General features: G+C 54.5%; 2 protein-coding genes across 10 annotated transcripts in view; one reads left to right on the forward strand and one right to left on the reverse strand.

Annotated features, from left to right (window-relative positions):
* Positions 1-349, forward strand: part of ATG7 (autophagy related 7) — a 280261-nt gene extending 279912 nt beyond the window's left edge. For all 4 annotated transcript variants that reach the window (XM_003826264.5, XM_055109495.2, XM_055109493.2 and 1 more), the window contains one exon: positions 77-349. In XM_003826264.5, the coding sequence (XP_003826312.1) occupies positions 77-109 (33 nt within the window). In that variant the 3' untranslated portion in view covers positions 110-349. The remainder of the gene's footprint in view (positions 1-76) is intronic.
* A 1049-nt stretch (positions 350-1398) lies between these two features.
* Positions 1399-14194, reverse strand: part of VGLL4 (vestigial like family member 4) — a 165983-nt gene continuing 153187 nt past the window's right edge. For all 6 annotated transcript variants that reach the window (XM_003826267.5, XM_055109498.1, XM_034955810.3 and 3 more), the window contains 3 exons: positions 10144-10366; positions 4656-4779; positions 1399-4166 (listed from right to left, as the gene is read on the reverse strand). In XM_003826267.5, the coding sequence (XP_003826315.1) occupies positions 3895-4166; positions 4656-4779; positions 10144-10366 (619 nt within the window). In that variant the 3' untranslated portion in view covers positions 1399-3894. The remainder of the gene's footprint in view (positions 4167-4655; positions 4780-10143; positions 10367-14194) is intronic.

Here is a 14194-nt window from a genome sequence, read left to right on the forward strand (position 1 = left end):
GCGGTTTTGAAGCATCTGTGTGCCCCCCACCGGGCAGTGGGACATCTCGGCTGAGCCTCTCCCCTTCTCCATGCAGATCTGGGACATGAGCGACGATGAGACCATCTGAGATGGCCCCGCTGTGGGGCTGACTTCTCCCCGGCCGCCTGCTGAGGAGCTCTCCATCGCCAGAGCAGGACTGCTGACCCCAGGCTTGGTGATTCTGGGCCCCTCCTCCATACCCTGAGGTCTGGGATTCCCCCCTCTGCTGCCCAGGAGTGGCCAGTGTTCGGCGTTGCTCGGGATTCAAGATGCCACCAGTTCAGAGCTAAATAATAACCTTGGCTTTGGCCTTGCTATTGACCTGGGACTTGGTCCTCCATGCAGTTTTTATTTCTTGTCACAGTGACTGATAGCCATCCCCCAGGATCCTTTCCCCTTGGCCCTGAGGGGGTGACCCAACACAGACCAAATGGGGAAGTGAGCAACCAGCTCCTGCCCAGAGCCACTGCGGGAGGTGGCACCCTCATCCCCGGAATGTGCTGCCCACCGCACCGCAGGCTCCTCCTGTGGGGGCCCTGGACATGGGTGAGGGTGGGACCCTGTGAGCGCACTGCACCCTGGCCCTGGTGGAGCGGGAGGAGAGCCGAGCTGGGTGCGAGACTAAAGGGCCCCCATGACCCAGTGACACCAGATTTCCACCGAGGACTGAGCGAGCTGCTCAGACGTGGCTTTCTGCCTCCCAGCCTGTCCTCCACTGTGGGCACAGCATCTGTGCCTGCCTGCCTGCTTTCTGCCTCCCAGCCTGTCCTCCACTGTGGGCACAGCATCTGTGCCTGCCTGCCTGCTTGAGGGAGAGGAGTTTCTGCTGCTGCCTTGAGCTGGGGGAAGAGCCCAGGGGCAGATCCTGGCAGCTGCCTGGATGGGGCTCCTCTCTGCCCTTATGAGCATGCCAGGCCCAGAAAGGCCGAGCCTGGGCTGCCTTCCTGCCCCAGCCGAGGGAGGGGTCAGACGGCTCTACCGTGGGTAACTCAGGCAAGAGCTGGTTTTCCTCTTTATTCTGGGTGTGTGCAGCTGTGAGGCCCCAACCCAGGAGAGGCCATGGCCTAGGTACCTGTGACCACCCTGCCCCGTGTAGAAGGCATCGTCTTTCCTGCTATTTTATTCTTTCAGCTTTTGTCTTAGGCCCAGAATCAAAGTGAAAATTGAGTCGAGCTGACCCTTACAACAGTAGGATTGAGTAGGGTGGATTTCAAATGAGGCTTCGCTTCTCCCAAAGTAGCCAGTCCAAGTTCCAGTGGCTGTCGTTCAGCTCATGGGAGCTTCATGGGGACATAGCCGGCACAGGTGCAGGGCCCGAGTCCGCCCACCCAGCCTGGCGCTGAAACTCTGGGGTTGAAGATGCACACGTACACTATGTGGTTTAAGAGCACTTTATTATTGTTCTTAAGGCTACTTTTAAGTACAAAAAAAGATGGCCTGCCAAACCTTTTTTTTTCTTCTTCCAGGAAAAACAGGCCACAGAGAATGGTATATTACAGATTTACACACATGAAGAGAAGGTCAGAGCGCACTGCAGGCAGCGCGGCTCTGGGAAGAACTTCACGGAGCCCCTTCTTAGAGCAGGGAGGGGGCTCTTTCTCAGTGAAATGTTTGGTTTTCTGCTGCCTCCTCTGCCCCAGGCCCCCCTCCAGGGTACTGCCTATCCCAGATAGGTCAGTGCACCAGGGACCCGGCCGCCAGCACCGCCGACCCCTCCCAGAGTGACGCCCTTGTTCACTGACAAAGAGACCTGTCCCAGGAGTGTCCTCCACCGAGCCGGTCAGCAGTGGGTGGTTTTCCTGTTACGACGCTCAGTAGCCTGTAGCAATAACAAACTCGTGGCTATGAATGCAGATGCAGTGTTCTCATAGAATAACTGTTCCTGCACTTTTACAGACAAATCTACGACAAAAAAAAAGATCAACTTTTTTTTTTCCAAACAACAACAAAAATGAATGATTACAATAGGAAAGGGAAAAATTAAATAGCTACATATCATTAACAAATTAATGTTCTTCAAAAAATACCTACAAATTTCTCTGTACATTCTTTACGCACAGCGTAACGATGGTCTCAAAATCACCCATATAGAAAAGTGTTCTCAACGATTTTTCCTACAGAAAATATAGGGGCCTGAATGCCAAAGCTTGGAAGCCCAGTACAGTGGGAGTGAAATGTGTGCGGGGCAAGGAGAAGGGCTTTTCTTTCCTCCACTTTCCAAAGGCCTGCAGCCACTCTGTGACTACAACAAGAGCCAGTCCTCCGACCTTTTCACCCAGTGCCAATTTCCAAAATTCAACAGCTAGAAACTGTAAAACCGGGGGTCGTACAGTGTGCAGAGTCCACAAAGCCTTGCAGGTGAGGTGACCACGCCCATGTCACCTGGTCAGGTGCCATCGTCGTGAGCCTCTGGTGGGCCAGGTGGGACACAGCACACCCCAGGGGGAGGGGATAGAAACGCTCATTGACCAAAAAGGAGCAGCTGTGACCTCCACAGCTGTGTCTGTCATGCTTGCTTCATCTAATTTCTAGTTAGTAGCTATTAATATAGCAAATAATAAATGCAGTAATAACAGTATAAAGTCAGAGGAATGTATACTGCCTTGGCCCCAGCGTACGAGGAAGCGTATAAAACACCATATCACAGATTGTCAGTAATCTGCTGTTCAGCCAAGAGAGTTCAAAGGGAGCAGTTTCTGCATGTAGGGAAGTTGGAAGACACAAACCCCACCTCCCCTGGGAGCTTGTAACAAAGCAGACAGGGATGCAAAAATAAATGATGTCAGCCTGCAGCCAAACTCCAGCATCCCACACCGCAGCTGACCCACTGCTCACTGCGAGGGCCTGCCAGGAGCTGGCCTCCCGCACTACTTGTGAGTAAAGTGAATATCAAACACAAATCTTAGAGTACAACTGTACCAGCAGTAAGTATATCTAGGACTGTAACTGACAAAAATAAACTAATTCTGAAAAGAAGAGAGTAAGTATTAAGGTTTTTGTTTACTGTCTATATAATTAATAGAAACCAGCTATTTTTTCTCCATTAAAACATGCATCACGTTTAAAGCACTATGGAATCCTCCAACCTCAGCTCTAGTCTAACAAACTGCAGTGTTCAGAGAAGATAAAATGCCCGTGATTGGTGGAGTCTGCAGTCCAGTTGCAAGCACCTGAAATCTAGAGAGAGAAAGACCTATAACCTGTATGAGACTTCCCCTTCCAAAGCTGTATTGTCTAGATTAAAAAAAAAACAAAAACAGTAACAACAACAAACACACAAATGGTCAGAAATGTCATCCTTAAACCCTTTGTTTTTCAGCAGTTTGCCCTCAGAGTTCTGGCATCACACGTAAAGTTGTCAGGCAACTTTAGTCCTCCTCCAATAGTGCAAATCAGACACGACAGTTCTCTTCAAGTATACACACGCACACACAATGGACCGAACCAAACACACTGTGGAAGCTGAGCCACACACACCCCGGTCTCAAGAAGCAAAGGAAAAAGCACAAAGCGTCTGAGTCACCAATTCATCATGGCTTGTGACTGAGAAAGCGCTGTGGAGTCCTGGCCCCGTCGGGGTAGCAGACCTGCATCAGAGGTTTCTTTGGTAACTGAGGCAGGAAGTAAGGATGCTACATTAGACAGATGTTCCACGCGTAGTTCCTGCTATCATGTTTGAGGGCCCCCTTGTACGGATACCAAGCAAGTACAAAAACAGAACACAAATACCAGCAACATGGTTTTTGCGAATAAACCATCCCTTCCCTTCCCCCCACCCCACCCCCATGATTTTTTTTTTTTTTTTTAAGTACTGACTCTTCAAAGCTCAGGCAAACCATGCAGATCCACGTGTTGTTGGAGGCGGCGCTCCCTTCAGGAGACCACAGAGGGGGAGTGACTGTGGCTGACCATGTGGGCAGAGGGGCTGGCGGGCTGGCCCCTGCGAGAGGCGGACTCAGGGCTGCTGGATGCTCCGTCCTTGGCCGCTTTGATCTGGAGCCACGTGTCACCCAGAGCTTTGGCAAAGTGGTCGTCCACGGAGCCCGTGATGGACACGGAGTTGGGTGCCGGCTCGGGCTCCTTGTAATTCTTGCCCAGGCTCCTGCGGAAATGCTCCTCCACCACGGGGTCACAGGTGGTGGCAGCTGCAGGCAAGCAGGAAGGCAGGCAGTCAGACAGACACAGGTGGCTGCAGACAGACAGGCACGGTTGCAGCACCCTCCCTCAGGCAGCCCAGAGCTGGACTGGCTGCCACGGTCAGTGTGGGCTCTGCAGACAGAACCCACCTCCCCCGGCTAAGTCAGGCACTTGGGCAGGTACCAACTGCACTGGGCCAGAGTCCGAGTTCAGGAAGAGAATGTGACATTAAATTTAAATAACAGTAGCTGCTGCCCTCCCTGCAACTAGGGTAGGGCATGAGATCCTGGAACTGAGCGAGGCAGTGTGTTTCTCATGCCCTTCCCACCCAAGTCATGCGCAACGCTAGGCGCACACTGGACGTGCTCAAGAAATACTTTTTCAACCTCAGCAATAGATGGGCTCAGGGGCAAGAGGTTTCAGCCAACAGCATGACAGAGAAGGGCTCTGCTGCCACTAGCACAGCTGTGACAGGTGAGGAGGCCCGGGACACTCACCGCTCGGTGGCCTCCGGTAGCTGGCAGGCCCAGGCGCGGCACAGCCGCTGTGCGCGATGGGGCAGTGCGAGAGGTTGCAGTTGCGGGCGCCAGCCGAGGCACAGGTGATCACGGAGGGCCGGTTCTGCAGGGAGGAGGGGTGTCAGTATGTGGAGACCCGCCTCAGTACCAGGCACCATCCCTGGGGCCCTCCCCAGCACCCTTCAGGCTCTGTCCTGGTGCCCTTCCTGACCCAGTCTGCCACCTCCCACTTCAATACTGGAGTCCTGTTGCTAAACACAGCCAATCCACAGAGTGAGTGCAGCTCCAAGGGTGTGTGTAGTGGCCCTTGGTCGTGGCTGTTTGGATCAGTGAGGGTACAAAGGACAAAAGCTCAACTGTTGAGTTGGTCTGTCCCCATCTCTCAAATCTGTTAAGACAAACACCGGGCATCCTGTGGAGGGCAGAGGGTTGCAGGAGGGACCTCGATTCTCCCGTTAATGTCCCCAGAGCCCTTCCCATCACGTCCACTGAGCCGCGGGTGTGCCTGGAGCCATCCAGGACACTTCAATACACGGCAATTAACTGGAAGCATTTTGCTTGAGCCAAAGCCAGCTCAAGTTGGCCTCAGTGATGACCTACAAATCGGGACAGAGAGGAAATGGAGGAAATATGCCTAAGTGTAGAACGGCACACATCCCACCCCAGCCCGATCTGCCCTGTGCACAGCCTCACTCTCTCCTTCACCCCCACCCCCACGCTGTCTGCCTGGCAAACTCCCCTTGTTCCTTCAAGCCCTGTTCAGATCTCTGAAGCCTTTCACTGGCCACCGCCCCACCACCACTGCTTTTCACTCCTGCTCCCCTAACCCACCAAGATTCAGCAAGTGCATCGGTCTGTCCAGGTGCTCCCGTAAGACCATGCACACCAGGCAGTATGTCTGCCCCCCAGCTTTGCTGCGGAACCTGGGACAGAAAATATTTGTGAACTAAACAGAACTTCCTCAGGTTCCCCCAGGAAAAGTATCTTCCAATACCCCCGAGGACAAGGTGGTGGAGTATGTGGGCTAAGTTCCAGGACAGCCAGCAAGGAGCTGGTTGAAATCACCCCACAGGGACCAATGGTGACAGCAGTGTCAGCCAGAGGGACGCTGGGCCTTATCCTCCCCAGCCAGCCCTTTCCATTACAGTCAGAGCAGTAGCTGGTATAAAGACACAAAAGGCTTGCATGCCAGACCTTCTCATGATAGACAGTGATTGGGAATGGTGAAAATGGATTCTAGGATGAAAATGTGGATCCACAAGGATGAACTGGGATTGAACGCAAGGGCCTGTGCTTGGGTCTAACAAGAAACGACACATGCCAGGGTAGGGGGAGATGTGGCTTAGCAACAGCAGACAAACCAAGAATTCAGGGTTTCTCAGTGGCCCGACACTTAGCAGCAGGACAGAGCTGCCCAGGGTTCGTATGGCCTCCATGGTGTGCACAGGTGGCAGCGCAGAGAGAACCCGGGCAGGTGGAGCTGGGCTGAATGTCCACGTTCTGCCTGTGGACAGGGCCTCGGGTGAGGGACTTCACAATGCTGAGCAGACAGGCTCGGAAAGGGGGTTGGGGACCGACAGATGAGGCCTGGAGCAGATCTCACACTGGCTGACCACAGGGGTCAAGCAGCAGCAAGAGAGCAGGATACCGAGACCTGGACACGCACAGAGCCAGGAGGAAGGAGGGCCCTGCCCCTGTCCAGCTCTCAGTGAGATGGCCAGGCCCTTCCTGAGCCTGGCTGTACCCATGACCTTGGGCTCTAGGAGACCCCCCGAGGGTCCTCCCAATAAAACTCCCTTTAGTGCTCAGCCGGCTTGTTCTTTGCAGCGAGCGTGTCCTGACCCACGCAAATGTGGGGAACTGGGGAGACATTTCGAGCACAGGGAGGGGGAATCAAGGAAGATGAAGAAATGAGCTCACTGTCCAGCCTTTATGTCAGTCTATCCAAGGCAGGAAAGGCCACTTCAGAAGAGACTCTCTAACAAGGGACCAGCAGGGCAGGCTGGCTGACTGGTATCAGACCACCTTCAGGGCATCTCCTGACCTGAGCTGCTGGGGTGAATCGCCTTAACCGGTCACCTGCAGATGTGAAAATGTTCAGTGTCTGGGCATCCTCTCCTCCTCCCCACAACCCAGGCTGCAGGGTGGCCCGTGAGCCCTCCTGGGACTGGCTCCACCACCCCTCCTCCCCAGCTGGAGTCAGGCATCTTGCCCCTGCCTCTGTGGTTGAGTGCAGGCTGGGACTCGTCCACCTAGAACAGGCCGCAGGCCTCCAGATGGTGAGCGTTTATGGGATCCCGAGGCTCCCCTCCCCCACACCCTTATTTTCCAGATGGGGAAAATGAAGGCCAGAAACACCCTGTTGGAAGTTACGCTGCGGATTTGTGGCAGGGCCAGGATGAGCCCTGTCACTAACCCCTTCACCTGCTGTCCCACCCACCTGTGACTGTCCTCAGACAGAGGCTGCCCCGGGGGAGAGGGCTCCCACCACCTCTCCTATCTGAAAGCAACCCCCGAGGCTGGCTTCGCCAAACTTTTTTTTTTTTTTTTTTTTTTAAAGACAAAGTCTCACTCTGTCGTCCAGGCTGGAGTGCAGTGACGCGATCTTGGCTCATTGCAAGCTCCGCCTTCCGGGTTCAAGCGATTCTCCTGTCAGCCTCCCGAGTAGCTGGGATTACAGGCACCCACCACCACGCCTGGCTAATTTTTGTACTTTTAGTAAAAACAGGGTTTCACCATGTTGGCCAGGCTGGTCTCGAAATCCTGGCCTCAAGTGATCCGCCGCCTCAACCCCCCAAAGGGCTGGGATTACAGGTGTGAGCCACTGCGCCCAGCCCTCAATGTGCGAAGCTTAACCCCATCCTGCCTCTCCTCACTGGCTGCTGCCCAAGGCCACCCTCTTGGTGTTTGTCCTGAGCTGCTATCACAAACATGAAATGGGGGGACACTTTCTGTAGCCTCCCCATACATGCCCCTCTGGGAACTTTCCTGTCCCAGTTCCCAGAGATCTGAGTCACATTTTCTGCCACACAGAGGAAGGCTTCCACCGTGCCCACCCCACAGGGCTGCAGCATGCGTCCTGCCTGCCTGTGGACACAGAGCTTTGGTGTCACCCCAGGAAGCCCCCTCCCCACTGCCATTTCCCTGGCTCTGAGCTGCAGGATGACACCCAACAGACTTCCAGGAAGAGGCCTCGGAGCTGCTGGAGCACAGGCAACGTGGCTGCTTGGTGTCCTCAGCAGGGCGCCCGAGCCCAGCTCGGATTGGTGTGCATGGCCTCGGCCCCGCCACGCTGCCGCAGGAAGGAGCCCCACGAATGGTTACGACATGAATGACATGTGCTGACAGCAGCCACGGCAAGGAGGGCAGGACTGACCAACCCCAGCCGAAAATGACAGCTCCGGTCAGGGCCACTGTGCCCTTCCCAGGAAAATGGGCAGCTTGGGGTACCCCGTGGCCCCTGGCTTTGTCCTCAGTCCAGGCCAGGATCCCATTAAGGATATAGCTGGGGGGTCGAGGTTCTTCCTCCTAGGAAAGCTGCTCAGGAGCCCCAAGGCACGAGGAGGGGCCCTTGCCACGTGTGCCGTGGGCAGCCAGGCCCATTCCAGGTTGGGGAGAGGGAGACAGGGTAAAGAGAGTCAGGCCACTCTGTTCAGCAGTTCAGTTTTTGCAAAGCAACTGTGACCGAAAACCAACTGCAAGATTCTCAAGAGCCCTGAAGAGTCAAGGAAATAAATCATCCAAGAACACACTAAGCCCGCCAAGGGCCCACCCTGACCCTGTGGGCAGAGATAGCTTGTAAGGCTCACAGTTATGTCCCCCAGGTCATCAAGGGCCAGAGGCTGGATGTGGGTGCTCTGAGATTACAGCTGAATCCTCCCCTCCATACCCGTGTCCTTCAGGGACTCCCCAACAGCAGTGGCAATGGCCAGAGAGCCAGGTTCTGCCTGCACGGTTCAGGCCATGGCTCATGGCAGCATTACAATGCCTGTTGAGCTTCACAAAGCAGAAAGGTCCACTGCCCACCCCGGGGGGCAGTGAGCGGGTCCCTGTGGGTCGCACTGCGCACACGCCTCTGTTCCAGCCCCTGCTGCTGCCCAACAGCACAATCCTCTCTTCTCATGTCCATTTCCCCAACTAGACTGGGAGCTCCCTGTGGCCGTGACAGTGTCCACACACACGTCTCTGGCTGCCCACAGCTCTGCTCTGCAGAGGGCTGGGTAAATGGTGAGCACTAGTAAAACGCTGAAATGAACAGCAGTGATAACTTGGCCTTGGGTTCCATCAGACACATCAGCGATCTCTCCTCCAGACTAAAACTGAGCGTGCTGAGAACAAAAACTGCATCTCGCTTGACTGGCTTCTGGTACCCCCTGGCACACAGCAGGGGTCTGTGCCATTTTGTTAAATGGATGAATCAAACAAACAGGATTACCATGTCAGGCTCTGAGGCAAGATGGGCAACTGTTCTCAGCTTCACCAGGATTCCCAAGCACCAGAACCACCTCTCCCAACTCCCAGGGCCTACCACACCTGCAGTTTCAACAGACTCCATCAGAGACGGACACCAGGCAGTGCCACTTGGAGGGAAGCCCCGGTGAGGCCACAGGGACACAGAGGCTCTCGCAGCTGAATGCACACAGCCCGGAGGCACCCCCTCGGGGCACGGCACCATCCTCTCTGTCAGTCTTAGCAAATGCTGACTACTGACTAAGGACCTATTAGGTCGCAGTCCCTGGAGATTCGGAGAGCTCAAGCAGTAATTTTGAGCCTCCTCAATGCTGCTGCCTTCTCCCATATATTTCCCCAGGAACCCCATTTTTAAAAAGATTTGTTTCTACCAAGCAAGCTGTGTTTATTAAGCAATCATTTAATTTCCTATTTTCCTTTCATAGAAAAAAATCCCTATGTACCAATCATAGGCTTCTGACCAGCATGGGCTCACAACCCTGTGACCATCAACTGTGCAGGACCCCAGCCCAAGGCAAAGCAACCTGACATTTCCCTTCATCTGCGTGACCGTCTAAAGGAGAAACGTAGGACCCCCCCGCACCTGAGGATGACTACATTCATCCTAAGAGAATCAGGCCTGCCACAGAAGACTGCTGGAGGAAACACCTCAGTACACCACCCCTGTACTGGGAGAGGAAAGAGATGAAGCCCCAGTGACATTCACCTTGCCCAAGGCCGTGAGTGCTAAGAGGCAAGGCCCGGGCAGGTCTGGGCAGGAAGTAAAAGCAGAAGAGGACTCCTGTTCTGCTGTCCCTTGTCCCAAGTGCAGAACAGATGCAAAGGGTAGCATCCCTCACCACCTCCCTCCCTCACCACCTCCCTCCCTCACCACCTCCCTCCCTCACCACCTCCCTCCCTCACCACCGCCCTTGGGGTCCTCTGCTTGGGGCTCTCCATCCAGCCCAGTCCCCCAGCCCCTGGACTCCCCACGCCACCCTCCCAGACAGAGGCCCACCTGCTGCCGCTCCCCCGGGGTCAGTGTGGGCGAGAGGCCGGCTGGCCTGCTGGCGTCCAGGCTGTTCTTGGTCAGTGCGAGGGGCTGCTCCAGGCCAAGGCTGGGGAGGGAGGTGTACAGGTGGCTGCCGTGCAGGCTCATGGTGGGGGCCACGGCGCGCTCGATGGGGCTGCGGCTCCGCTCCCGGGGGTCTTTGCGGCAGTCTCCATTGGCAGTCTTGTTCCTGAAAAAGAGGAATGAGCATTCAGGGGGCGTTTTCTCAAAGGCAAAGGGGACAGTGACTGTGCGCCAGGCACTCCGTGTTGCTTATTTAATTTTTTACCCTGAAGCTCAGGTCGTGTGGCTGGGCAGCACGGTGAGGAGCCGGTTGCCAGCCCGGGTCAGCCGGACACCAAAGCCTCTGGGTGCCGGAGAGGCTGCTGCCAGCGGAGTCCAAAGTCAGCTCCATAGAAGATGGAGCCCCTGACTCAGTGGCGTCCTCTGCCTGACTCTGTGTTCACTTCTATAATAATCTCCACTCCCTGGGAGCCTGGGGAGCCGGAGGCCAAGCTGGTTCGATAAGGACCTGCCATTTGGACAGGACGGGGACGCTGACAACGATCCAGAGTCACTGGCTGCGTCCTACATGCAGGGCCCTATTCTAAGCCTCCACAGCACTGCTCAGCCCATCTTCCTAACAGCACTGCTCAGCCCATCTTCCTCACGGCACTGCTCAGCCCGTCTTCCTAACAGCACTGCTCAGCCCATCTTCCTCACGGTACTGCTCAGCCCGTCTTCCTAACAGCACTGCTCAGCCCGTCTTCCTAACAGCACTGCTCAGCCCGTCTTCCTCACGGCACTGCTCAGCCCGTCTTCCTAACAGCACTGCTCAGCCCATCTTCCTCACGGCACTGCTCAGCCCGTCTTCCTAATGGCACTAAGCAGGCAACGCTGCCACCATCCCCTTTCCAGACGAGAACCCCAAGACTCAAGAGTGGTGGAATAATCAGCTCAGACTCCCGGCTGACACATGGTGGCACGTGCTCTGGGGTTCCTGGGGCGCTGTAGGGAGCCGGCGCGCAGCTCTCGTCCAGGACACACGAGCAAGAGTGACCTGCATCCAGAAAGTCCATCACTAGCCCTGGCCATGTGCTGAGCACCCAGGCGATGCCACGTGGAATCCAGGTGAGACAGTCAGCACCACCTCCATCTGATGTGTTAGTATGAAGGCAGCGTTACGTGTTGCATCTATTAGACACCAACCCCACACAGTTAAGCCATGGCCAGCCCTGGTCCACCCTCCCTGCTTTATTCCAGGGGTCCCACAGTTCCATCTGCCTTGGGTCTTGCCCCTTCAATCCACCATATTCTCCGCTGACAGAGTAATCTTTTTCCATAACTAATGAGCTGGTCATTTAAAGAAAAAGGTGGTGAATTATGATTTGAGTGAATTTTAAGAAATACAAATTATTTTCAGAGTCTACAAGTAGTCACCTGTCTTAACTAGCAGAAAAGCCTGGGCCTGCCCTGGTGAAGCAGCAGCCACAGCCCCCGTCCCGGACTGGCTGAATATGTTACACACACAATGAATGTTACACACACAATGTTACGCATGCACACAGAATGCTACACACACACTGAATGTTACACACACGCACACCACACACACACACGCATGTGATAGGCGTACCTTTCTAAAACTGTAGATTAACTTCAGTTGTAAGAAACAACACACGGCCATCCCATGCACCCTTTACCTTGACTCCCCCGATGGTGACATCTTGTAAAACTACAGTACAATATCACAACCAGGATATCGACAATGAGACAACTACCAACCTTATTCAGATTTCCTGTTTTGCTTGTATCCATTCCAGAGCAATCTCTTTATAAAGCAAATCCAACCACATCCAGCCCTTAGTGAATGTTTTTAGCAGCTCAGCACGGGCCTTGGTAGCCTCTGGGCCTGACCACCTTCCCATCCTCATCTCTGGCTTCACGCCTCCAAATGTTGTGTTCCGTAGTTCCAACCATCTACTTGCCATTCCTCAAATAAGATGCGGCCACTCTATGCCTCTGTGGCTGTGTACACGCTCTAGCCTCCCTCCTCCTGTCCCACGCTGCCAACCACAGCTGCAGTGTAAAATCCCAAAGCGCCCCGTGCAGACCTTTAATACAGAATCCATCACCCATCGTCAATGATCTCTTCGTCTGCGCACCCGCCCCTCCTCACACACGGCAGCCTCTGAGGGCGCCGAGTCCCTCCTGTCTCATTACGCTTGCTACCAGGGGTGCACAGAGACTTAACGGGTGAATGAAGAGAAGCAGCATATGGGTGACCGTGTAAGAAAGGCAGGTATCGTGGAGCGGAACTGTGGATGGGCAGAATCATGGAGAGCTGGAGGGCTGAGGAGTCAACTGGAGGCGCATTCAAGCCTTTAGATGGACCCCGCGGCCCAGTCGGTGACCTGCTAAGGGCTGAGCAGGAGAAGCACCAGAGGGGGCCTGAGTGCAGCCTCGGCTGTGATGTTGTGATGTCATTCTGCACCATCTCCAGCAGGGGCACGCGCTCAGCTTAGTGACCCGAGGCGTTCCGAGCCTCGGCGTCCCCATGTAACCATGTGGTCATAGTAAGATCCACCCAGAGGACTCTAAACGGGCGACAAACAGCACACAAACCAAAACAATCAGAGCGGCGCAGTGCAGCCCTCAGTGAGCGCCAAGAGAACCCTGTCAGCCCTAAACTGACTATATTGATTATAGGGTGATTAGCTGTACAGGACCCAGTATTCGTTTATGGGGTTTTTTCTTCCCCTTTATTCTCTGGCTGATGATACAGAATGTCTTAAAAGCAATTAAGGATTAAATGTTCAGCCCATTAAGACAATCATGGAAGAGAATGTTCTGGCAGAGTCTAGATAGTAGGTTCCATCCACGCCACACACATCCTGGCGATTTTCAAAACGTTAAAATACTAAAAACCTTAATACTGAAACCAGCCTGTCCATAATGTCATCTGTCTGTGGCGATTCAGAAGACAGCACAGGTTTCTGCAATGAATGCCTCAAGGGTTATGATCCCAGACACCGATGTCACCAGAAGACCTTCCGCGGAACGGACGTCAGGCCAAGCAGTCCTGAGATCCGCTGGCTTCTACCTAAACGGGACTTGGTTCCTGAATACTCAGTTCATCAGTGTCACCACACATCCTCATCTTCAGTGTCCCGCTCCCTTCTAAATTCAGATAAAGATATAATTTTATTGTTAACAACATGAGTGAATGGCTTCTCTCCACCCCAGGTGATGCTTCCACGGGCCACTTCATGAAGTGCATAGACCTGGGGACTCATGTCCCAGATTCAGGAGAACCTCAGACACAGTCTGCCTCCGAATTTAGACTTCCGTTTACTCAACCAGCGCTAGTTAAGTCCCTGTTCTGTGGAGGTTCCAGAACTGCAGGGTTACAGCCCTGCCTTCTCATGGGCTTACAATCTAGCAGGGACAGAAAGGCCCGGGAGGGGCTGCAGCTCCCAAGTGACAGCTCTGGATCCGGGCAAGGTGGCGCCGCCGCCATGGGAGCTGGCACAGGGCTGCAGAAGTCCAAGGATAAAGACACCCCCGGGTGGCATGGAGGAGCAGACTAAAGGTCAGGCATCTGCCCATGTCCAAAGCCAAAGTCGTGGTACATAAGGCACTGCCCACCCCTCGCACCTTATGTCCTAGGGGCACGGCACAGTCACGCAGATGACTCAGCTGCGCCTTAGGAAATCCAAGCATGACTATGAGACCACATCACAGAGGAAAGGGGTGCCAGGGCCGCCAGCTGCCAGGGCAGAGGTAAGGATGGGGCAGCCCTGCACCTAAATCTGCCATCTGTGCTCCCACAGCCCCACTGTGCGCCCACCCTACGCAGGGCAGCAGGGAGAAGGGGACTTCCAGGCCCACTAACTGGAAAGACAGTCCGTGGAACACAGCACAGTGGGCACTATGGGTCAGACAAAGACACTGAAAACAGCGAGAAAAGGCCTGGAGAACTGGCTGGTTAATTTTAGTAAAATTATACATTACTCAC

This window comes from Pan paniscus, chromosome 2 (genome assembly GCF_029289425.2).
Source record: "Pan paniscus chromosome 2, NHGRI_mPanPan1-v2.0_pri, whole genome shotgun sequence".
Classification (NCBI taxonomy): domain Eukaryota; kingdom Metazoa; phylum Chordata; class Mammalia; order Primates; family Hominidae; genus Pan; species Pan paniscus.